At 34.6% G+C, this 24971-nt stretch overlaps 2 protein-coding genes and 1 long non-coding RNA gene across 8 annotated transcripts; 1 reads left to right on the top strand and 2 right to left on the bottom strand.

Annotated features, from left to right (window-relative positions):
- Positions 1 to 28: 28 nt before the first annotated feature.
- LOC145733005 (angiotensin-converting enzyme-like) lies at positions 29 to 10145 on the bottom strand. The gene is made up of 10 exons (XM_081985634.1): positions 10006 to 10145; positions 7034 to 7514; positions 6553 to 6656; positions 5162 to 5390; positions 4840 to 5107; positions 4531 to 4780; positions 3429 to 3646; positions 3235 to 3375; positions 2170 to 2345; positions 29 to 222 (listed from the first exon to the last, which is right to left on the bottom strand). Exons 2-10 carry the CDS (start codon positions 7512 to 7514, stop codon positions 131 to 133), a joined length of 1959 nt encoding a protein of 652 aa, XP_081841760.1. The 5' UTR covers positions 10006 to 10145; the 3' UTR covers positions 29 to 130.
- Positions 10146 to 10314: 169 nt separating this feature from the next.
- LOC145733408 (uncharacterized) lies at positions 10315 to 11945 on the top strand. Its single transcript, XR_014179211.1, has 2 exons — positions 10315 to 11828; positions 11868 to 11945. It is a non-coding gene; the product is annotated as an uncharacterized LOC145733408 (long non-coding RNA).
- A 1334-nt stretch (positions 11946 to 13279) lies between these two features.
- LOC145733079 (discoidin domain-containing receptor tyrosine kinase B-like) lies at positions 13280 to 20086 on the bottom strand. Of its 6 annotated transcripts, none has more exons than XM_081985840.1 (6): positions 20068 to 20086; positions 19325 to 19426; positions 19183 to 19264; positions 15380 to 15553; positions 15071 to 15324; positions 13280 to 14542 (listed from the first exon to the last, which is right to left on the bottom strand). In XM_081985840.1, exons 2-6 carry the CDS (start codon positions 19392 to 19394, stop codon positions 13818 to 13820), a joined length of 1305 nt encoding a protein of 434 aa, XP_081841966.1. In that variant the 5' UTR covers positions 19395 to 19426; positions 20068 to 20086; the 3' UTR covers positions 13280 to 13817. The 6 variants fall into 6 exon arrangements, with proteins under 6 accessions (XP_081841966.1, XP_081842257.1, XP_081842125.1 ...); XM_081986131.1 differs by lacking the exon at positions 20068 to 20086 and adding an exon at positions 15607 to 15696 and having other exon boundaries at positions 19325 to 19517; XM_081985999.1 differs by lacking the exon at positions 20068 to 20086 and having other exon boundaries at positions 15122 to 15324; positions 19325 to 19522.
- Positions 20087 to 24971: the final 4885 nt, after the last annotated feature.

Below are 24971 nucleotides of genomic sequence, written 5' to 3'. Positions count from 1 at the left end.
AAGTTGCTTCTTAACTACTAAAAACACATTTTTCCTACTTTTTTATACTAATTTAATTTGTCATAAATAATAAAAATAAATCTAAAAAATGTATAAGTACATAAAGCGTAATTAAGGCAGTGTGGTACATTTACGTCAATTTCTCAGTAGACTGGTCTCGACGAGGTTCCGAACTTGGGGTGGTTGAGCTACCTAGTAACTCTTGGCGGGTTCTGGCGCATACTAAAAGGAGTAAAAAGATGTTATAATGTAGATAATAACAATTATATTATACACGGCCTTATAAATAAAAACACGTGACTTATGGGCGGTTTCCATTAGAACACAGATAATGTATGTGTATTTTGCTCTATCAAATGTCATTACACATGTCTACTGGTTACTTCACCGTGACGTCATTTGACAGTATGTCACTCTTTGGTTCTGTAATCGATTACGTCAGGATGAGCAAACCAGGCATATTCCTGAATGTTGTTGCATTCATAATTTTAAATCAATCCATTAATTTTATGAAGCCATCAGCCATGTTATCCAAGTATAGTTTGTTTAGCAAACAAATGCACCGTTTTGACGCTCTATAAAGCTAAAAAGCGAGAAGAGCAAAATATGACATAACTGTGACGTAGTTTGACAGTCGGTAAAACTATGGTAATACTCGTCCACCGCCCTCTGTACAAGAAAGCCTAGAATGTCACTTGTAATGGCGGCGTTAGCGGTTTTTTTTTTGTACACAAACCTATGGAGATGCAGTAGAAAATATGTTTTTTTTAATTTTTTTGTGTAGTTGATTAGAAGTTGTGAGTGAAAAATCAAAGAACGCTTCATTCCTGATCCAGATATGTATAGATATGGCTTTTTATACCCAATAAAGTCCAGCCAAAGCAAGTTTGGCTAGAACCCTTTGTCCTGGAAAGTACAACAAACTAATGTGAAAACTGCTCAATCAAAGAAAATTTGGAAATCCTTGAAGCTAGGTAAGCAAAACTGGTAAATGGGTTTTATATTATTACCAAGACCTTTCTTTTAAAATGTAAATGTGCCAATGGAACTTCTAAAAGCTGTCCTGTTTCTTCAGAGTAAACCTTTGTTGCTCTCAAAATGCAGACGGCCTCAAAATGTAACTCACATACTTATGTATGTAAGAGGCAGTTTACTGAATGAGAAAGCATATTGTACTTACCACTGAGTATTGTGTTGGAGTAAAATCATTCCACTTCAAAACCACTGTTGGGTTCCAGCAGGATCTTTTGGAAAGTAAAAGATTGGCACTTTTGGGCCTTTCACCAAATTGCTTTTACAATTTGGCAAACAACAAGTGGACGGCATATTGTAGAGGCAATAGAATTTAAGTTGAAAAACCAACAACAAATTATAGAACAATGAAGGAACAATAACAAAAGTAATCCCAAGTCTTGACTTTAAACCTTAAAAATTAATTTAGTCATCGAAAAACTCAATTTCCACAATACAAACAAATGCAAACTGTCAACCACTATTTCGGCCATATTGGAATTTTTGGCATGCACCTTCTTGCCTTTCTTGTACAGAGGGCGGTGACTCGTCACGAGAACGTCGTGAAATCAGAAACTTCAAAAAGTGATGATAGAATGTGACACAGTTAGTTGGCAATGGCAGGTTTCTGTGATTCTAGTTAAATTCTTACGTGACTTTGACATTTCTTGAAAACTTCAAAATTTTACATTGGAGTCCCATAATAAGAAAGGAGAACTATTATTGCAAGTCACTGCTCGTGACACTTTGTGTCACTCAAAAAATTATTTGACAGTTGGTCACACAATTTTAGACAGACTTCCTGATGATCTGGTTTTGCGACTAATTGTTGGATGGCGCCACATTCGTTTTGACACACTGACAGATGCCACTTAGATGTTTCATCTCTGTCTAGAGCATTGATTTGCAATAGTTGTCTCTTCTTCATTATAAAGGACTCCTACGTATAATTTCGAAATTTCTATAACGCTGTTATAAGAATGCAACAAGTAATATTTTGTAGAGGACATGTCCCTTTTTACTACCCTAGCCTCTCAACTATCATCGTGCTCATTAAATATCTATCGAGAATCACCCTGTATAGAAAACAAGAGTGTCGTTCAATTGCAAGGCAATAAGTTGCAAAAAAATGCAATAAATAAAAGAACAAAAGTTAACCTCTTTTAGATGGTTCCCAGCCAATGAAAGCGTTATTTTTCTTGTTTTCTTCTTCCAACCACTTTTGCAACGGTTTAAAAAAGTCCAAAATACCGCTTGCATCCATTGTCCTTTGTCCGGTTATTACTTCCAACGCATCTGGCCATGGTCTCGACGAACCCATTGCCAGCATTTGTCTAAAATAAAGCGTGGTTTTTATATCTCTTAATAGAATTTCGTTTATAGTACCTAATTATAATAGTAGAACATAACCTATATTATGCAACGAGTATATAATGGTAGCTGTTACTCACAGGCAGTTATTACAAGAGCTATTGCACGGTGTGAAACAGAAGAAATGTGGTGGAAACCAAAAATTTAAACAATAATAGTATAAAATTGAATTAACGACAAAAAAGCTCTTCAAAACGAAGAGAGTAACAGATATTTTTCAGTAATTGTGATGATGAAGAACAAATGATGTGTATAGTTTCAAGATTCAAGTGTTGGAAATATCCAGTGATTGCGATAATTTCCATAGATGGTGTACCATGTCAGTTAAATTGGAAACAAGGAATGCAATAGCTGGAAAAATTTGTTTAAGAACAAATAAAATTCATCAAAATCATGAATATTTCAACAGAATGCACGATGGAGTTTACTTGGACAACCAAAAGACTTCGACAGCCAGCATTATTATAACAACGATAACTGATAAAATAAAGCTTTACAGAAAGGTTAATTGACCGCTAAATTACTGGAATATTGTCATACATGGCAAGTTTCGAAGAACTTGACAAGTAATTTCATCTTCCAATTTGGATAATACCATTAATACCAAATCGCCTAGTGGAGTGAGCTTGTCTTAAAGAAGGCTGTGGTACATTACTTTAGACTCTTTAGAGTTAAACATCAGCTACGAAAGAGAAGAATAACTGTGTCAACTCTTTCCTTTTTGTTACAAAAATATGTTGAATAAAAGTACTTTAGGCCCTTAAAGCGTAGTTCACACCAGGTCACTTAAAAATAATAAAATAAGTGCTTAAATAAGGAAGTTTTATAAAGTAAATGCAGTGGGATACTTACTTCAACACATTTCCAGCAACGGTATTCTCATAAATATCACAATCGTGGAGTTGTTTCTCCAAGTTATTAGGTTCATACTGACCAGCCTTTTCGCACAGAGATCTGTGGAACTGGTATTGCAGCACAAAGCTAATGAAGTATCTGAAATTTAATATTTCTTTCAGCCACAATTCGGATTTCCCGGTCTAGTTTACCTCAAATAAGGAACATCGGCAATAATGTGGTATTTGCCGGCAGGATCAAAATCTTCCTCGCTCCTGTCTACTGGTGGCTCCACTCCCTGATATTTTTCTCTCAACTCCCACCATTTGCAGTTGTAGTCTTCTGGTTTGGTTTTGTCCGCAAACACGTCCCAACGCCACTGGTCCATTAAATAACCGAATGGTAGGAATGTTATTTTGTCCAAACCCAACTAGAAAATTAATTTTTTAACTCACTCATCTCTATCAGTGACAGGAAGAAGAACAAGCAAATGTAACAATGACATTAATTGTTAAAGTGATAATCAAAACAAAATCTTAAGTTTATTTATAACTTGAAATCTGCTCTCTATTTGTATCAGTTTTTGTAATTTGTCTCTTATTTCTAAAAAAAGCTTTGATTTTTTCCTAGGACATTCTTACTAGACTTTTGCAAGAGTTCGCATTTCCTTTTAAAGTCAAGTTTTTAAAAAAAGTTCCTTGCTAACTTTATCACATTCTACTCAAGCGACGTTTTCTAGATTGTTTGTCAAATATCCGCATTTGACATTTAGAATCGTCTGCATATCCAACATTATACGTTAATAAGCTGATGCAACATCTAAGATCAAAAGGAGCTAGTTTACTACTTGGTAAAACAGGATATGAAGGAATTCTTTCCAAAAAAAGTAAAAACAATGCAAATTTTTTTCAGATAAATCGATACATGTTCAAACGAAATTGACATGAACATCATATCTCTATCTTAAAAAGCAACAAAAAATATTGCTTAGTTGACATTATCTTGCTTTCTTGCGCTCTGTTCTTCTCTACCTTGCATAAGACACTTCTAGAACACTAAAGTCAAAGTTGTGCAAAGCAGGGAAATGGCAATAAATCGGAAAAGTGCAAACCAAATCAAAATTCGTATTTTGCTTCAAAATGAGTTAAAAATTCACTCTCCTGTGTCCTATTTGACGTGATAAAACAGTTTTATGTTACCCAGCTAAAATAATTTCGTGTAAGAAAACCGGATTATTGTAAAAAATTATTGAGAATTTTCTTTTTTTTTGGTAATACAAACATGATTTTCCACAAATAAACAAAATATGCATACCTTAAAGAGTGCATTAAGAACTTTTTTAGGATTGTCAGGTTCATTAGGTAACAGTCCAATCCTTTTCAGGTGTTTGCTACTGGTAACAGACAAAGCAATCAAATCGCCGATAGCCTCGTGAAAACCATCGTTAGCGCCCTCTCTAAATTTGAACGGTTGGTCTTTGTACTGCAGAAAGTATTCTATGTGCCCCATTTCGTGATGGGCCACCACAAGTTCCTGTTCTGTTATCTCGGTGCACTGCTTAATCCTTGAAACAATCCAGTTAATATACATTTTAAACTTCTAGTTTTAAAAAAAAAAACTAACCTGAAGTCATTTCCATCACTAAAGTCCCAAGCAGAAGCGTGGCAAATCATTTCCCTATCGGTAGGTTTTTCCAAGATGGAATTTTTCCAGAACGCCGGTGGCATTTCCGTTAAATTAATGGACTTGAAAAATGCCTCTGCCGTACGGAAAATTCTATTGGTTGTATAGTTTTGTTTTATCAGTTCTGCGGTCAGATTTTCACTTTTCACTTCAGGGTAAGGTAAGGTGAAGTCAGCAATGTTGCTCCATGTTTGGCCCCACATGTTGCCTGTTAAAATCAGTTAATATTAGGTTAGACGAGATTTTATATGGGATTATGTACCAAGTAGATGAACTGGAATTGGTCCTTTTTCGCTGACTATGTCGCCGTACTTTTGTCTCAACTTTGTCCGAACGTAGGCGTGAATTTGTAGATACAAAGGTCTTAGTTGTTCCCATAAGCTTTGCACGACATTCTTGAAATTGGGGTCTTCGTACCCATTTAACCAATACTCTGAGTTGTCCGTGAAATTGTTCAGTCTGGCAGCTTCGTTGGATAATTCGACATATTGCTGTAACATTTAATGACAGCTAGTACCCAGTTGGACAACCCTACACCATACAAACACAACAAGTTTAGCGAAGAAGATGAGTTACATACATTTCAAATATGTTGCATACCTACATGATTTTCTATAATCTTACTATTTAAGTTATAAAGTAGGTCTACAAACTTGACAAATTTAAAAGTTGTGGTTGTCCTATTTTTACGTATTTAAGTCAACGATAACTTTCATTGAGAGAAGAGCCATAATCAACGACTACGAAGAGTAGTTGGACAGCTGAATGAGTGAGGTGTTTGACTTTAAGTTGAAATGAAAGTTAAAGACCGCAAGTGTCAAAATTTATAGTGAAAGACGGATCCAAAATCGCCAGAATTTCATAGTAACTGCAGATTCTTGTCAATTTGGGACATTTTTTTACAAGAGTACATGTTTGATACTTACCTTAGTTATTGTTACAGTAGAACAGTTTTTTCAATTTTTCTGGGGTATTTTACATTAGAAACAGCAACAAACCACTAACTTTGCCTTTTTTAGTAAAAATTATATGAAGAGACTTAGTGCCCAAACTTCTGCACGTCTCAGACGCTGGACATTAAGACTGATGAAATGATTTCGACATTGAATATGTCACTTTGTCACTAAAAACATGCTAAAAACTAATGAAAGTCAAAGTTTTGTGGAGAAGGCTTGTGTTATTTTCCCCTTCAAATTTGATTTTACCTACACCAGCAAAACTTTGTTCTGTCACGATTGATCAATACTCAAGAAAAAACTCAATATCCTAAGGGAACATCTCTATAGAACTCAAAAATTTGAACTAATGATGAATGCATATTCTCAATATTTGGTAAACATAGTTTCTGATCAATTTTTAGTGTTTTTCCCCATTGTAATGGTGATGAAGTAGGTAGTTTAAGAACCATTTGTTCTGGTTGAGCATTTTAAAAGAAGTGGTTAGTTTTGTTTTCAGTTATTAACTTGTTGTTTGCAATTCAAAAATTACAATTTTTTTAGTGACCATAAAACTGATTAAAAATGAAATTTTAGAGAGATGGTTTACTACAGATTACTGAAACCCCAATATTTTGACATCTCGAACTCACTCGTCTTACTTTTTTATCAAATTTATCAAAAAACTCTTATAATGAAAAAATGAAGGGTGACTTACCTCATAAATGCCACGACATCTCGGTCCTACAGCGTTGCGCCACTCCAACCAAACGTGCTTCAGCTCTTCCGGGTCTCTTGAAGTGGCCAAAATGTTGGTCAGTTCTGTAAAGTTATGTAAAATAATCAACAAGGCCCAATTATGTGTAAATTATTACAATTTTAGTGTAAATAAGTACATGCCAAATACAGGATTGGAGGATAGAGATTCAAGAGAAGTTCAATTAGGTTGCGTACTTTGGAGCCAAAGTATTAAATAAATTCTAGATTTTTTTTCGATTTATTTGATAAAATGACTGGAAATCAATCACACCTTAGCATTTTCTGACTCATGTCATAATTTAATCTTGCACTTTAGTAAAAATAACAAAAAAATTGTTTTTTTTAAAGAGTGACAACAAAAAGTCTTCCACGAACTGTTAAATTAATTAAAATCAAACTTAAATTTTACTTACTTTACAGATTTCTTAAAAAATAATTACCTGGTTCTAAGCTTAACTTGCACTCTCCCCCTTCATCCGTCCTGTGACCTTTAGGACATATTTTAGCTTTGGCGTATATCGCTTCCATGTCACTAATAATTTTACTCAAGTTGGTCAGTTTATCTTCAGGCAAAGCGGCATCACCCAGTACTGAGTATTTTTGAAACTGCCTCTTGATGCTATAGTCAGAAAAACGGTGCCAATTAAATTGGATCACACGTTTCCAAGCCTCTTTTTCATTTTTAGCTATCTCCTTGGTCACCTCCAACTGGGCTTTCAAGTTCTCTTCAGTCAGATTAGAAGCGTAGTTCCAGTTAGCCAAAGCCGCTCTGTTGGCGTCTTTTTCGCTCTCTCTGTTGAGGAGGATGAGGAAGTTGCGCGCCTCATATTCCTCTTCCTCAATACTGACGTCTTTGGTGAGAGTGCTGGGATAGCTGATGGTGAGGTAGAACAGCCCAAAGTAAAATAATTTGGGCAGCATCTGGAAAATTGCAGAAATTTGTTAATATAGATTACACTTCAAATGTCACTGTAATTTTCCGGTCAACTTTTGATTTATTCATGTCAACCGAATTGTTGATCAGCAAAAAGGTGCTCGGCTATTTGTTGATAAATTGCAAATCGACAAAAAATATTAAAGTTTGTGGTTGCTGTACACTCATATGCAATGACCGTGGAAATACCATATAATTACGCTTGGGTGGTCAAGAATTGCCTCACTTAAAATTGTTATTAGTATAATAATCCAATGTTGTTGCCGTGAAATTTTAGTGTTAATAAAATTAAATAACTTATGCGGTTTTTGCCGTCAAGATAATTGTTAGCAAGGTTGGAGAAGAATAAATTCTTAACCATTTAGCACATGGTCAAAAAATCAGTGAATTTAAGGATCTACAAATGTTAAGATTTAGTTTAGTTTTTGTTTGGGGAATTTATTGCAAAACTAGTAAGTAAAACTGTATTCTGCTTTATCAAATGACATTAAAACAAGCAATTTTAGGCATTTACTTAATGCTATGGCAAATAGAAAAACAGTTCAGGAATTCCAATACTTTGCTTTACTTAGATAAGCATGTAAATCGTTAAACTAGGTTAGAAAGACCTAGACCAATAAAATAAAGCAAATCTAGCAAATTACTCAGGTTTAATAAATCATTCTAAACTTTTTAAAGACACTAAAGTATTATCTTTTCTAGAAAGTATTTAGTAGCTTCCTAGCATTGTCTAAACGGCTCTAGAAGTCTATTAAATCTTCAAATTAGTCTAAAACAAATCTTAAAATTATAAACATAGGAAAAGTAGCTAGAAAGCAACTAATTAAGGAATTTTAGTGTGGTGCAGTTGAACTATCATTATTGAAATCATTTTAGCAATTTTAAGATAATACTTTAAATTACCCAGATTGGCCCAGAGCGCTGGTTGCGCCACTGGTAAAATTACAAATTAAAGTCGAACTACAAACAAAGCACTTTACCTAACAGTTAATAGTCATGCATATTCATAAACATCTTACGAACGGTTTTGGAACTTTTTTGAATTTCAATCTGTTGATTTTCAAACATTATTATTAATTCTGTTAAATTGACTTTGAATTTTTCATGATTTACAACCTATTTCACTTTGGTACCATATTTCATAAATAGACTGTATAGTACAACAACTAACTGAATTAACTAAAGTACGTCCTACATACTTAAAAGGCAAGAGAATTTAAAATTCAAGGGATAAACCAAACAAACACTACATCACAGTTTCAAATACTACTAAGATAAACTAAGAAGTGTTTAAAATAAAAATAAAATAGTGTTTGATATTGTTACATACATACCAGGTAATTTAATAGTGAATCTTCCTCTTAAATCAGTAAAACAATAAAATACACTACTTTTAGTGACAATTAGAAAAAATTAATGAAAGAAATTTCAATAATCACTTATTATGAACCTCATGCAAATTGCATCATACAAAATTTGATCAATCGTTACACAAAATGAGACTTTTCCTAGTTACATAGTATTTTACTTTATTTTTTAGTTCGTATTATTCGCAACACCACTAACTGAAGGATATACAAGCATTTTGACTTGTAATTTTATTATTATAGAAATGATCCTGGAATCAAAATTACTATTTCATGACTTTTCATCTTGCCTTGAAGCAGTGTATTCTGAGCTCTTGACCGGTACTTGATTTACATGAATTATCTCCAATGAACTATGATTATTATTGTTTCTTGTTTGTAGATTTACACAATTTTTATCTAATTACAATTTTGAACGCAGCATTTTGGTGAAGACCATTTTAAAAACGGTCACTAGGTCAAACTGTATCATCATCACAGATTTTACTTCTCATAACAATAAATTATGAATTATCAAAGACTGAATGACGCTGTATGTATTTTACGCACAATTCTGTAATGTTTCTTTACACATCATGTAATGTTAGTTATTACTCACAAATGTTTGTGCAGTAGAATACTGCACTTTTTCTACGACTCTCTATATGGTAAGTATTCATAACAAACAAAAATAACACGCTGTCAATATGACGTGATATGCAAAAATCAAAGTCAATTGAGATGACGTAACAATGTAATAGAAATTTAAATCAAGGTTTAGGAATAACACTATAAACTTTTACGTCCCACAGAAAAAAAAATTTGAATTTGACAAATGAAGCAGCAAGCGTTACAAACATTACATTCACAACATTTCATATTAGGTGGTGCCCGAGTATGGACTAAACCAGTGAGTAATAGCCTCTTTACAACTACTGAGTAATAAGTATATTATTTAACAGTCGTACACTGTAAACTTCCAAAAACCTTGTTGTCATTGACAACGGGTGGTAAAGTAAACCAAAATAATTGTGCATTGTTTGAGTTTTTGATATTTTTTTAAATCAACAATGTTTTGTTTAAGAATGGGTAAGAGGCTAAATAAAACAAATTAAAAGAGTAGATTACTTACTGTTTGCGATTTCAATCCGCAGATACTAAAATTGACTATTTACCACAATGTAAATTTCATCGGTACCACTTGTGCTATGTTTGAATGGTACCCAAAGACTGGTCACTATCCGCGAGTGTATCGACCGCGACGCTTTTGAATTAATCTTTTTCACTTATTTATGTGTTTTGAGTTGCCGAACGTTTCCATACTAATTACTTCGGCTTTTTAACATATCAGTGGCGTAACAGTTGAAATTTGTTAAAATGTTAGTGGTTTCAGCAAAGAAAAAACGCGAGTGACTACACCTCTGGTCAATATTGATGGTTCGGCAAACCTGTAAAAATTGTATTAAAACCGATCATCGGATTAAGGACAAAATCTACGTTCTTAGGGTGTCTAATTGCATTCAGAAGGTTTTTTGATCAAAACTTTTTTCCAAAATATATGATACAGGATGAAGGTTTGTTTTTTATGCAGATATATACCTATAATCAAATAAATGCGAAAAAGTTTTCAGGATTATTGATTTTAAGACTAAGAAGAATGTGTGCCTTATGACCGATTGTTAAACAACAACGTTGTTAAAAGCTTACTTAATCTGAATGGAATTTGAATATGACAGTTCAGCTTCAAAATGTCACAGTCAAAACAAAACTTAAAAAACCAGCTTGAATATTGCTGCTGCAATCATCAATTTTGTCATTTGGCGAGGCATTTACCATTTATTTGCCCAGTTCTACTTTAATTATAATACAGGGTGTCCGCCGGGAAGGTATACTACTTTGTTTTGCCGCCATTGTGGTAAATGTTAGTCTTGACAGTTCCTATTTGGCAGTCGTGAAGTACACACGTGGCAAATTTATTATGGAAAAATATTCGATAAACCAACGTGTTTTAATCGTTAAAACATTTTATCAAAATCAATCATCGATTACTGTGACGGGGAGAAACAACGTGCCAACAAAACGCACTATTACTCGTGTAGTGAATGATTTCGAAGAAAGAGGGTCTGTAAGTGATAGGCCCAAGCATAGGCCACAACGTACTGCAAGATCGGCTGAAAACATTACTGCTGCTCAAGAAAGTGTTCAAAACAATCCATCAACCTCAATTCGACGCCGTGCTCAGGAGCTTGGTCTTCAAAGAACAAGTTTGGCCACAATTTTGCACAAGGATTTGCATTTGTTTCCATTTAAGATTCAGTTGACACAAGAGCTTCTTCCACAAGACCATTTACGCCACCGTACATATGCCAATAGGATGTTACAGCTCGCCCATGACAACCCCGATTTTCATGAAAAAATCATAATGAGTGACGAGGCACATTTTCATTTAAATGGATATGTGAACAAACAGAATAGTCGGTTCTGGGCAATGCAAAACCCTCAAATTATTCATCAGTCACCTTTACATCCATTAAAAGTGACAGTCTGGTGTGCAATTTGGTCAGGAGGAATCATGGACCTTACTTCTTAGAAAATCAAAACGGCGTAACGGTAACTGTGAATGGGGAGTGATATCGTGATATGATTGAAAACTTTTTAACGCCACAACTGCATGATTTGGGCTTGATTAACATGTGGTATCAACAAGACGGTGCCACATCGCATACAACCAGGATTACAATGGAATTACTGCGAGACCTCTTTCCACAACAAGTTATTTCAAAAAATGGTGATGTTGATTGGCCTCCACGGTCGCCTGATTTAACTGCTCCGGACTTCTTTTTGTGGGGATATCTAAAAAGCAAGGCATATGCAAACAAACCAGAAACGCTTGAGCAACTCAAGCAAAATATTCGTGATGAAATTAATGAAATACCGCGTGAAATGTGTGAGAATGTAATGAAAAATGTGCTCAAAAGGGCTCGCATTTGTGAGGCTAACAGAGGCGGACATTTATCTGATATTGTATTCCATACATAATTGCCGACATTAAATAAAACATTTATCAATATAAGATCCATTCTCTTTCATTTAATCAAAAATTATAAACAAATAAAGTAGTATACCTTCCCGGCGGACACCCTGTATAACAAATAAATAAAAATCCAGAATGTTTAGAGACAAAATGTTATCTGATGAAAATGTATACAGAGCAGACAAACAAATAAAACCTCTAACTAAAAACCAGCTCTCCTGTGCGGAAAAATTCCAGTATGATAACCAATCTTTGCATAGCAATCTGATCAATGATCGTAAATGGTCGGATGTTCTTCTACTAGGTAAATTCCAGGCTATCCAAATGTGTGAGTAAAAAAAAATTCGGTTATAAATATTTCTCATGTAATTTAAACCCAAAACTAAAAAACATGTTAATCTCTCTCTCTCTAATCTGCCTCTAATGTTCACAGATTTAAACTCTAAGATATAAGAGAATCAAAATCTAAATTCCTCCCAAAAAGACAATAAACTAGTTCCTTTATAAAATAAATGAGTCAAATGACACAATTGATTAAAAAACTGATATTTACTGTGACATGACAAATTTCTAACGAAAACATGTGACACACAAAGACTTTTTCTTTTAGTGCGATAATTAAATAATAATAATCTTTTTCTAATTTTGGCATATAAAGTGACACTTTTCAAAACTGATTAGAGTGACAAAACGTTTTACTTTATGTAACTAGTTCAGTTCATCACTCCCTGTTTTTATGCATTTCCGTAAAAACATATGGGCGACATCCATCATAACATGTCGTTGTCACTGTTTATACAAGGTGCTATGAAAGTGAATATTTGTGTTAAATCACTTTAAAAGATGGTTTTTACCGCTTTTTGGTCAAAATTAGAAAAAATCATGTATGCAACACGTTTCGAAAATGTCTTATTGTGTAACTCATTCATTCGTTACACAAAATCGATCTTTTCGTAACTGGTTACATAAATAGCTATTTTACTACAATAATAAATTTTTCTTTTTGATTATTATTGAAGTTTTAGGTTACTTTTACGCCCCGTGTATTAATAATAGAAACAAGATTATACTATTGGACTTCTTTTGAACTGTTTTATATCATCATATCACAAATTACTGGGCATTTTTGTGTGCGAATACACGATGTGCATTGTATGACAATGTACTGTAGTCAACGGCAGATAACGCTGCATGCACGTCATAGATTATAAGATAATTTTAGTGTGATAATAAATAATAAAACTAAATCGCTTAATATGAGTAGATTGGAATAAAATTATCTTACCTTAAAATATTTGTTCAGTAATAGTATTTAAGCTGACTTAATTTTTTTTGATCGAGTCCATTTATTAGCTAAATAAAACCAATAAAATAAAAAACTAAATGAGTTTATTTTCAATGTTTCAAATTAATTATTTGTTCTGCATGATAAAAAAAATCTTCCTATTCTAACTAAACAAAATTTGTACTTTACATATATAAAAATAAAAATAAATATTATACATAAAATAGGTAAACTAAAACTTAGTTATAGTCGTAATTACAAATTAAATTTTTGTTGATAACAACAAATAATAAACAAGTAACTTAGACTAATGGACAAAAATTAATTTCCAAATTTGATCAATATTGCTCCAACGGTCTGACCGTTATGACAAAAAAAACGATTTTTTAAACAGAAATTTGAAGGACTGTATTTTCCTTAGGAAGCACTTTTCAGGAAAATGACATGACATATTCCTTTATTTAAACTTTACCGCGTTCCCAAATTCACTACTACTCCCGCGGTCGACACCGCGTCTTTTATATTCGCAAACCACGTTCTAGAATGACCGCGAAACGCTTCGCGATTTGCTTTGCGCGCTCGTTCAGAAGTATCGAGCATAGTAGGCCCAGACCGTAACAATATATTACCCGTTTTGGGTCAGTTTGTCAATAACTAACTGACGTAACTCGTTGTAACATGCTTCGTGCTTTTGTTTTACATTGCACTCCTCCAAGGTTTCGTACATCGGATCTAACGTATCTTGATCTTCCTTGGGTCTTAAATAACCATCATCATTATAATGTTCATCTCTCAGCTCCGATTTTTTTTTCAGTAAAAGCGCAGCAATGAGGTTTTTCAAACCATTTCTACAAATAACCGCTATGGTTAACAATACCAGCAAAACTGCCAAAATCACCAAAACGAAACTGACACAGGTACCGTGAAAGAGAAGAAGAGCAAGAAATGTATTTGTATGATTTTTGAACTTAACTTCGCTAAGGTATATCCATTTGCTTTTGAAGTACAAGTTCAATTTGGCAAACTTTCCTTTATGACTATTAAGGTCAAGAGTGATGGTTTGGGCACCCGTTGTGTGGTCATTCAGAAAATGATGATAACAAATTGGAGGGTACGAATAATTTTGGCCCTCCGTACTAAACGTCACTTCTGCGATTTTAAACACTTCCACTTCCTTATAAGGGTTATTCTCAACGGCCAATTGAACCGAGTCAAAAATTCGCACATCGTCGAATTCAAAGACAAGTTCAACTGAGTTCATTTTGGTAGAGTCGTGCCAGCCAACCCATCTCTTAACTCTGTCTTCGCCTTCACTAGTGCGATTCAGTCCGTCAACCAGTTGTCCCAAACCTTTAAAACAAAATCCGTGTAACTCTTTATTCAGCCACCTTCGAGTGAATAATAACTAACTATTACGCACAAGTAGTTCTTCTACCCTTCTTTCCTAGTTCTTGCAATTCCCATCCAACCACTCATTTATCCCTTTGTCATTCATTTTTACCGTACTGCATACTTGCTTCGTGCAATACTTTTGAATACTTTTTCAATCATAATCCAAGTCACACTTTTTTTTATTCAACTCCTTTCAGTCGTATTCACAGACATTTTTCTACGATTTTCCTCTAATTCATACTTCTTTTTTTTCAATTTGTTTCCTACCAATATCCTTGACTGTGAATGTCAGATTTTTATGATCACGCAGGTTCTCAACAATTAAAACTTTATATTCGATTACGTTCAATCCTCTGACAGGCCATATTATGACTAGCCCTTCATTACTCCATTCATCATTCACCAACTCAACACACAACGAATTTACAGGCACATATTCAATTTTTGTTTTTTCTTACTTCTTATACTAGGAAATAATAACATTACCATTTTTCAAGAGGTCATTTTCTAATTCTCCATCGTAGTAGTCTTTCTCACCTATGTCGTTTGGAGGCATCGTATAGCTGATCAATCCTTCTGACCAAAGGCAACCGTACCACTGAACTGTTAGGCAAATGGGTGTGTCCAAAATAGGTACAACGCGAATCTGATTAGCCCAAATGGAATGTTTTAGGCTGTATTTGTCTCCTGTTAATGTCATTAGCACATTCCATTTGTTAATCCAATCTCTTAGTACAGGCCTAAAAACATTTTTGATTACGGCCTATTGAAATAGAGGAAACTTTTTTCTTGAACCTGGTGTAGTTAAGGCTGAAAATGAGGGGTTTTGGAAACTCTGACTTGTTATTTTTATGCACCGTGTGAATCTCGAAGGCTGTGATAATGTGAACTTCTTTTAGGTCAAATTCTAGCCAGTATTCGCCATCTTCATAGACCATGTTGTCGCTGGAGCACCACTGGATTTGACCACTGTTTAAGATAAAAAATAGTTACTTATATAATCTATCATAATCGTGACCTACTTCAGTCTTTATATTCTGCCAGTGAAGTATACGTCAGTTTTTTTTTAAATTTTTTTTTGCATTCGCTATAGATGACATTGTGGTTGTCCCCTAGATAGTTTAATCTAAGTTATCAAGGTTATCATTAGAGTAGTTTGCTAATCACAATAAAGTAAATAACAAATGTTCCTCACCTACCTGGACTTTTTAATAATAGCGAAATTAAGACCTGAATCTAATATAGATTTCATTTGCTACACAACTCTGCCTGCACGCCATAACCCTTTAACCCTTTACATAATCCATCCAACGAACTCCTTTATGAACGCACACAAATGACAACTACAAATTCAAACTAAATAGAAAAACAACCCTAACAACTATAAATGACCCTCTTTGTCTAAGAAGACAAACGAGACATTCCCAATTTTCCTATCCCTCCTGCACCCTATTGGAACAACTTAGATTTTAACTGTAAATTTAATTTTGATTTTGTAAATATTAGTTAATTTACGGTCGAAGTGCTCTTCCGTACCTCTCGACAATGACTGGCTCGACTACTGGAGCGTCGGTGGTATTTATACCAGTGGGGGGCTGCACATGCGCATAACGGCTACGCATCGGCGAGCCCGATGTCTGGCGCAAGGTTTGTTTCCACTCCGGATCCAACAAGGTGATCTCTTCCTTTCTGTTGATGATGTTCTCGTGCTTAAAGATCTCAATGCAGTTCGATTTTCAACTTGGAACGTACCGCACGTCAGTTTCGTGGGTGCCATTTTTTGCCACTAAGAAACTACGTTTATTGAAACGCTGTTCAGGGAAATTTGAAGTTGACGACCGAATTTCGCACTCCGTCGAGTGGAGATAGTGGAATCTCTAAGTGGAAACGTCGATTCCTAAAAGTCTACAGGGAATGGTCTTGTGCGGTGCACTTCCAAGAGGCGGAAAGGGTAAAAACCTAGGAGAAGACCACGTGGATGTGACAGTGACGGTTATAGTTTCCACGAGGAATGACTATATCTTTTACTCGGATTGTGCCCTTAATTGAATTTTGTAACCTGCCTCCAACTCGAATAAGTTCATCATCAAGAAAGGAAACCAAGCTAAGAAGACTACTCTTTTTGGAAACCACACCCCTTGCTATTAAATCGTGCTTTTCAGATGGAAAAGTTTGTCTTTGGGCAAGTTTTACTAAGACCAGTTTAGCTTGGCGAAGCTCTTGAATTGTCAAATGACCGGTGGATCTTTGAGATTTAAGATGGAGTGGTTATCCTAGTCGAATAAATCTACATAGTACTACTAACAGTAAGCTGTAGTACGCACGAGCCGTACAAAAGACGAAAGACGATTAAAAGGAAACGAGTCGTTATAGTCTACTTCAACAAAAACTTTACTGGTTTTACGTTTTATCCTCGGAAGCTGCTCAACTGGAAAAGGACTTTGTGAGGTAATGTCAATAGGCCACGTTTCTTCAGAGGTTTCGAGCCATTCAGGACCACAAAACCATAGTTTTGAAAGAACTAATTCATTAGGAGATAAGCCTCGGGAAAGGATATCTGCAGGATTGTCCTTGCTAGGTAAGTATCTGCAAGAACAATTTGAAGTAAGATACTAAATAGTAGCTACTCGATTAGCTACGAATACTTACTTGGAGGTGATTTTAACCAAGCTAGGGCAACTGTTAGTCTGACCCATGTATCGATAAAATTCATATCCATGGCTGTGTTAATTTTGTGAAGTAAGTTTGCCAGCAGAACAGCAGCGCAAGGTTCTAAGCGGGGTATACTTAAGGATTTTAGTGGCGCAACGTGTTTTTTAAATATTAATAATTTTGAACTAGCAGATCCATCGGAGCTTAAAACTCGCAACATTCGAAGCATCACAGAACCTGTGTAATTGCATAGAAGCAGTGCGTTTGCTAGATACCCACCTAGCAATGGACAAATCCTTTAATGCTGGTAATTGAGAGGCAAAAACTGTCCATTGTTTAGGTCAGGAGGGACAGGCTGGTTCCAGGTTAACTTCAATGACCATAGAATTTGAAGAATTATCTTAGCCTTTATAATGACAGGACTGATTGATTAATCCTAAAGGATAATACATTTTTGAAATTTCTGATAGAATTACTCTTTCAGTAACGGGTTTAACTAAATTTCAAAGATATTGAAAAGTAAAAAGTGTCTGATTGACAGGACCATAGCATGCCAAGTGTTTTACTGACTTCAGACGAGCAAAAAAAAATTAGGAACTTGAGAAGATTCTGATGGGGTCAAGTTGTTTTAACGCTTCAGTACTATTGGATTTCCATTTGCAAAAATCAAAACATCCCTTTTTTAAAATTGATAATATTCCACTGCTTAACTGAACAACTTCAGGTAAAGAATCAGCACCTGTAAGCAAATCATCCATATAGAAATCTTTATTCTGATCTGATTCTAATCAATTATGTTGGAAGTTCGAGGATGAGAATGTTGATGTTCGATTGACAACTGTTGCGGACAACGTGTAGCCAGAAAGGAGGCACTCGCAGTGCCATAAGTTACCGTATTTAAGTAAAAAGTTTGCAAGTCATCAGTCGGGTTTTCCTGCCCTAAAATAAGCTGTAAGGGTCTAAACGTACCTACTGATATTGACGAAAATAAAATTCAGATAGGCGCTTCTAAACGTAAACACTTATACCTATCATTATCGTGACCTACTTCAGTCAGGTTTTATATTCTGTCAGTGAAGTATACGCGTCAGTTATTTTTTCATTTTTTTTCATTTGCTATAGATAACATTATCATAACACAACAAGGTGAGAAAAGCACAAAGCACAAAGATCGGCCAAGGATAAACAGGATCCTTTATCGGCTTCTGCAGTTTACAGGATCCCGTGCAGCTATGGATCCGCATATATTGGAACGACTAAACGTAGTGTTAACACGAGAATAGCAGAGCACAAGAGAAGTTGTAGACTAGGACAGACCGAGAAATCAGCAGTGGCAAAACATGCACTTTCCAGAGGACACGATATTCATTTTGAAAAGGTGGAGGTTTTGGATCGATCACAATGTTACTATCCTAGATTAACCAGAGAAGCCATTGAGATCTGTAAGCACGAGAACATCATCAACAGAAAGGAAGAGATCACCTTGTTAATGAGCATGTCCCTTGGTCGAAGGTCTAAAAATACTAAGCTCGGTTCGATGGTGCCAGGCCTTGGCTTCGACCTATGCGCGGAGCGCGACTTGGCGCTCCGTTATGACCATATACGTTTAAAACTATGCGTTTATTATTTTTTGTGAACGATTCTAGGGTACGATGCTATGGTCAGAGCGATGGTCGGCGCTCCGTTATGTCCGCCCACTGGAGTCCGGAGTGGAAACGAACCTTGCGCCAGACATCGTGCGTGCCGATACGTAGCCGTTATGCGCACCCCAAAGCTATAAATACGACCGACGCTACAGCACTACAGCAGTCGAGCCAGTCACCGTCGAGAGGTACGGAAGAGCACTTCGACCTTTACGTCATCGCCTTTGATAATGTCCGCCGCAGATGTGGACGAAACGTCAGGAAGACAAAATTTAATAATATACTGTATGTTATGTTATTTACCTGGATGTGTTAAAAACCGTCTCTGCAAATGACAGGGAGCTGTTTTCATGAACGACCTCCAATAGTGAAGAACACGTATCTGCTGAAATTGGAACATTTATTGTAATTGTGCATTATAATATACATATACGTGAGCACTTACCAAGAGACATTGCACAATTGATGCATCCAAACACCGTCAGCAAAATTGGATTAGTTTTCTTTATAAACATCTTTTTCTGCAATGACCATATAATAAGTTAACCTATAAACAATAATAAAGCAATGTCAATAAATTAAGAGTGGTGGCTCACTAAATTGAAATAGAGGTCTTTCAGTGGAGTTGTACAAGTACAAAAGGAAGGGAATGACACGCAGTCGTCTCCACAAAGGGAGAGGCAGTGAGACTCATATTATAAAGACTTTGTGAATTTAAAAAGTGGTTTAAAGGGGGGAAGAAAGCTCATTATGGAGAAAAAAACCTGACACTACATATAATATAATCACAAAAAAAAAATCTTAAATTAGACCCATTTTTCTCTCTACTCTACCATCCACGGCAGAGGCGATAGAACAATTTTTTTTAAAATTATTATTATTGCACTACCGACTGCGGCGGTCGCAGTCGCTAATACGTGTTGCACCGTTTGCCTTATTTTAAATTCTAACCTGAAAATTGAAACAAAAATCGCCGAATATGATACGGAACTAACCGAAGTACAATAAAGGACTCTTTAAAGCCAAGCATGACCAAGTCTTAATTTAAGGCAGGCACAATCCCTATTAGTGGCTCGCTTTATTAAAATTGAAAAACGCATGCGCAGATGTCAACGTAAGGAAGCCACTATTAGGGACAAGGCATCATTTGCACATCCATATCTCTCTTTTTATCTCACTAAAACTTACCTTATCAATATTACAACTACAAGCACAAAATGCGAGCACTTTTAGTCACTCTGTTTATATATTGATATATTCTTATCTATATATCACACATATCTAATATTATCACACGTGGTCACGTCATCAACTTTCTTTTTTCTTATGGGCCATATTGGATTTTTAGCCCACCAAATAGTACGTTTTATTCTGATATTAGTGATGTATAATAACTTATGATTTGCTTCATAAATAACAAAATAATTCAATAAAAACTAATTTTACTTTAGTTGGCTTTGAGTTAATGAAACGTTTTATGAAATGTCATTATTTGACAGTACTTATCAAACACGATAATTCGGACGATTATTAAAAATGTATCTAAAAAAGAAACCGCCGCACAAAATGTTATTATTATACAAGCATTACTGAACTATTTAGGTTAATCAGAAGAAGAGATTTGTTTTTATTATCTCTAACTTAAACCGCTCATTTATTTTTCTAAGAGAAAGATCATCATTTTAGGAACTTTATTGTTTGCCAAATTTCGTTTTTTTATAATGTTAAGTGCAAGTTTAAATAATATAATATTGGATTTTGAAAAACACCAAATTGTGTTATGTTTTGGTTAAGTTTTAACTAAATAATGTTATGTGGAGCGGTTGGCTTACTGATTGCAGTTGGCTTGCTCTCATATTATTAACTTAGTATCAAATTTGTGATGAAGCTTAAAATAATATTGCCTCGTTTTTCCTCATTGTGACTTGTGACTAAATATATTCAGGCCAGTTACGTGTGACAAGTACTAGAAAGTAATCTTCATAAAACGTTTCATAACTGAAAGCCAACTAAGGTAAAATTAGTTTTTATTGAATTATTTTGTTATTTATGAAACAAATCATAAGTTATCAATCATCACTGAAATCAGAATCTCGGTGGCCATTCTATCAGCCCTTTTCTTCCAATCCACCTGTTTGGAAATGTTCTGGCAAAATAATTTCGAACAGCCCTTGCAAAGTGAGGAGGAGCTCCATCTTGTTGTAGCCAGATATTTGCATTAGGCATATTTGGGTTTAGACCGTTGGGAAATAAAGCTGCTCATTGTGGGATAAGTTCCTGCTTAATAAAATATAAATATTGCTCTCCAGTTAAATTTTCCTGTTTATCCTGTTTTTAATAATTCCTGCCCAGACATTGATCTTTTGTGGCCATTGTGTATGGCATTCCCTCATCCAATGAGGATTTTGATTTGCCCAATAATGGCAATTTTGTTTATTAACATGTCCTGTTAAAGTAAAAGTTGCCTCATCAGTAAAAATATTGTTGGAGTCTAATCCGTTGGTATCGAGTAATTCTTGCATTTTCTCACAAAACTGTAGAGCCTTCTGTCGGGATCACCTTCTGTTAATTCCTGGAGTTGATGTATTTTGTAGGGGTGATACCAATGTTCTTTAAGGACCCTTAGTACCGATTTTTGCGACATTTCGTTTTCTGCTGCTATATTTCTTGAACCGGTCGTCGGATTATCTTGGACTGATAGTAAGATATCCAGTTTAGTGACGTTGTTCAACGCTGAACGCCTCTTAGTAGCTACAGGGCTTACATGCCCATTTTCTCTAAAGCGTTTTTCATTTTTACTTACGGTACTTTGGCTTAATGGTGGCAAATCAAAATATTTTTCTCTAAATAAATAAACCACTTCTTCCTGAGACCTCTTTCTATCTCCGTATCCTAGTATCATTAGTATTTCAATTCAATGAGTTTCCGTTAAGTGTGGCATTTTTTTTTCAACTTATGACAATATTGACACATATACCTTTGATTTTAACACTACCTTTAATCTACAGAGTGATTCCAAAGATGGGGCTTTCCTTTCACCTACGAATAGGGCTTCAAAAAATAAGTTTTTTTTTCCTTTGACGCTTTTTCGAAATATGAACAATAACGAAGATACAGAGTGTCAAAGTTTTACTGAAAAAAAAACAAAATAAAAAATAACTTAAATTTAATTTTAACTAACTACAGGTTATTCCTTATCAACAGACATAAACAAAAACAAAAGATTTCAGCCGCCTTTGAACTAAATTTTAATAATTTGACATTTTAAATTAAAACAGCATTTAATTTTAGGCACGCATTAAGACGGTTTTTATTTTTTTACTCGAAAGCGGTGCGTCGCAGCAAAAAATAATAAAAGGGGTTTTATTTTTAGAATTGAACAAGGAATTCAATAATAAATTTTATGTTGAAAAAAAAACCAGTAGGGTAATATTTTTTTTCGAAAATGTGTTTAAAAAAATTATACGCGCGCCACTGGTGTTGAAAGAAAATTGTTGTTTCTTGGAAAACTTCCTTTCCACGTAGCTACTGACACCTACAAAATGTTGTCTAATTACTTCAAGTGGTTTGGCCAAAATCATTAAATTTTTATTTTTTCAGTAAAACTTTGACACCCTGTATTTTCGTTATTGTTCATATTTCGAAAAAGCGTCAAAGAAAAAAAAAACCTTATTTTTTGAAGCCCTATTCGCAAGTGAAAGGAAAGCACCAACTTTGGAATCACTCTGTATATCTAACACATTTAACTTTAACAAGTATCACCTTTAATTTAATTTTCGTTCATCAAATTTATTTTGTTTTGCTCTTATGAAAAACCGCTAGGAGTTGAAAAGTAAAACTCTGCGAAACTAGGTAAGTTTAAATGCTCTTTAACCTCGTGCATAAAAATAGCAAGTTGTCTATCATAACTTTTTTTGGCGCACCCTGTATATGTCTAGATTGTTTCATAAAACGCGCAAGAAAAAGTTATAGTTGACCTATTTCAGCGATTTTTAAAATAAAGATCAATTTAATTATAAAACAAGATCAATTTAATTATAAATTTGGAACGCTTAAATAAGATCAAATTGTCCATCTTTTCACATAATAATGACGGCTTAAAATGTCAAAGTAACAGTTTTACGGCACTTTCCTTTATTTTTCCTAATGGAATGGGTGGTCGAATAACACCTTGTTTTGAAGGTCTGTTCATGCTCCAGTCAGCCTTCAATTTGTTTCAGGGGTTTCCAAAAAAAAATAAATTAAAAAAAAAATAAATTTCCACTAACGTTATTGGTTTATCGTATTAATTGTAAACGTACCAACTCATGTTGTCAATAAAAATTGGGTTTGTTTACATAGCATCAAAATTCAATTTTTTTTTGTTTCAAATTTCTGTACATTGGCCTTAAGTAGCCAAAAAAGTCAAGTTTTTGGTTGTCCAAGATCTGTTTACGTTCTCTCAGCACAAATTTCACTAATGCTGATCAACTCAATACCTATTGCAATTTGGAATATATTCTAAAAAATAAATGAAACAAGTATGCACAAAAGGGCATATATCTAGCTCTTTTGTACGGTCTACCTGGTTTTAAGATAGATCAGATCCAGATTGTGCAAAATCGAGCAATGAGGTGCATATTGCGATGCAACAGGTATACTCCCATCGTAACAATGTCCACGAATTTAAGTATGTTACCTATCCAGAAAATGATTGTGTTTGCCGTTCACGTGTTTCTGTTTAAATTAAAAAATGGACTGTTACCACCCTATATATGCAAGCGGATCAAGTCTTTTAACGAAGTCCACAGTTACAGCACGAGAAACTGTTCTGATTTTGTTTTGTTGTAATTTAAGTGCTTTAGCTTGTTTTTGTATAATGTTTTTACTTTTAATTCGTTACTTGTTTTTAAACCGGTCCATATTTGTCCATTTTATTTATTTTATTTTTTCATTAATTTTAATATTTTTATATTTGCATGATTTGTCATTGTGTTTATTTTTATAGCTACATGCTAAATAAATACCATTATTAATCTCTAATAAATTCAGATAAAACTAAGGAATTACTACCTAATAAACAAAATAAAAACAAACGCTAATAAAAATTTGTTAAGCGGGTGTCTATAAATCAATAATAATCAATCTAAATTGTTATGGTTATAATAACTAAACAACTTATAATATCTTATCTTTGATTATAAGTATTCATACTAACGTCTGTACTTACCTGATTGTCATTGTAATAATTGAATGGCATACTAAATTGCGCTTTGTGTGCCATGCGATGATATGATGTTATTTATTATTGTCTAACCTAACCGTTCAAAATTCTAGTTATCAATAGATTTCTTATAATTACTATAGAATTTACTTGTTTACAATGGCAGAAATGATGTATTGCCGAGGGATATCTCAAATTGTAAGGGGGTGGAGTCTCACAAATAAAATTTAGGGTTCTTCACAAGAGACTGGAAAGCTATTCCGCTTGGTAACGCCTGGATCTGGTGGTTTTCTAACCACGGGCTTCTGGTCGTTGTTGGAAAAGGTCGCAGGAATTTTAAAGAACGGAACTACACTGGTTTAACGATGAATGATTCTTTAATGGGGTTTTGACTCAAAACTGTTAATAATAGCACATGGCAAAGAATTAAAAGTCTTAATGAGTTCCGGCGTGTGGTGGATGCTACGGCGGTTCAACGTGAACTCCTGTCGGGTCTCGGGACGGATGTTGCAGGTTGCAGGCAAAGCGGAAAGGATTGATGGCGCTGCCGTACTTCCGTCTTGTATAAGGCGGGCTGATTGAATGGTGGTGGAGTTTTGTTACAAAATTAATTTATTGTAGTGTCACGTCGTAAATTGAGTCGCTAAATGTAATGTAATGAGAGTCGCTCTCTGCACGGAAAACCTTGAATATAGGAAATTAGCAGGAAAAATCGGTTTTTATTTTTATGCATCTGTAGGTTTTATTTTATTTTCAAATTTTGCTTTGAATTTTGCATAATTTCTGGTAGCAGAGACTTTCTGGCGGCAAATTTATTTTTAACATTTTCCGGAACTTTCTGTTCTGATGCGGTTCTTTAACTCTTCAAGTTAGTTAGGTTGGTTTTTGT

This window comes from Ips typographus, linkage group LG1, assembly GCF_016097725.1.
Source record: "Ips typographus isolate SLU linkage group LG1, UJ_Ityp_2.0, whole genome shotgun sequence".
In the NCBI taxonomy this organism is placed as follows: domain Eukaryota; kingdom Metazoa; phylum Arthropoda; class Insecta; order Coleoptera; family Curculionidae; genus Ips; species Ips typographus.
This window is presented reverse-complemented; position numbering and strand designations above follow the sequence as displayed.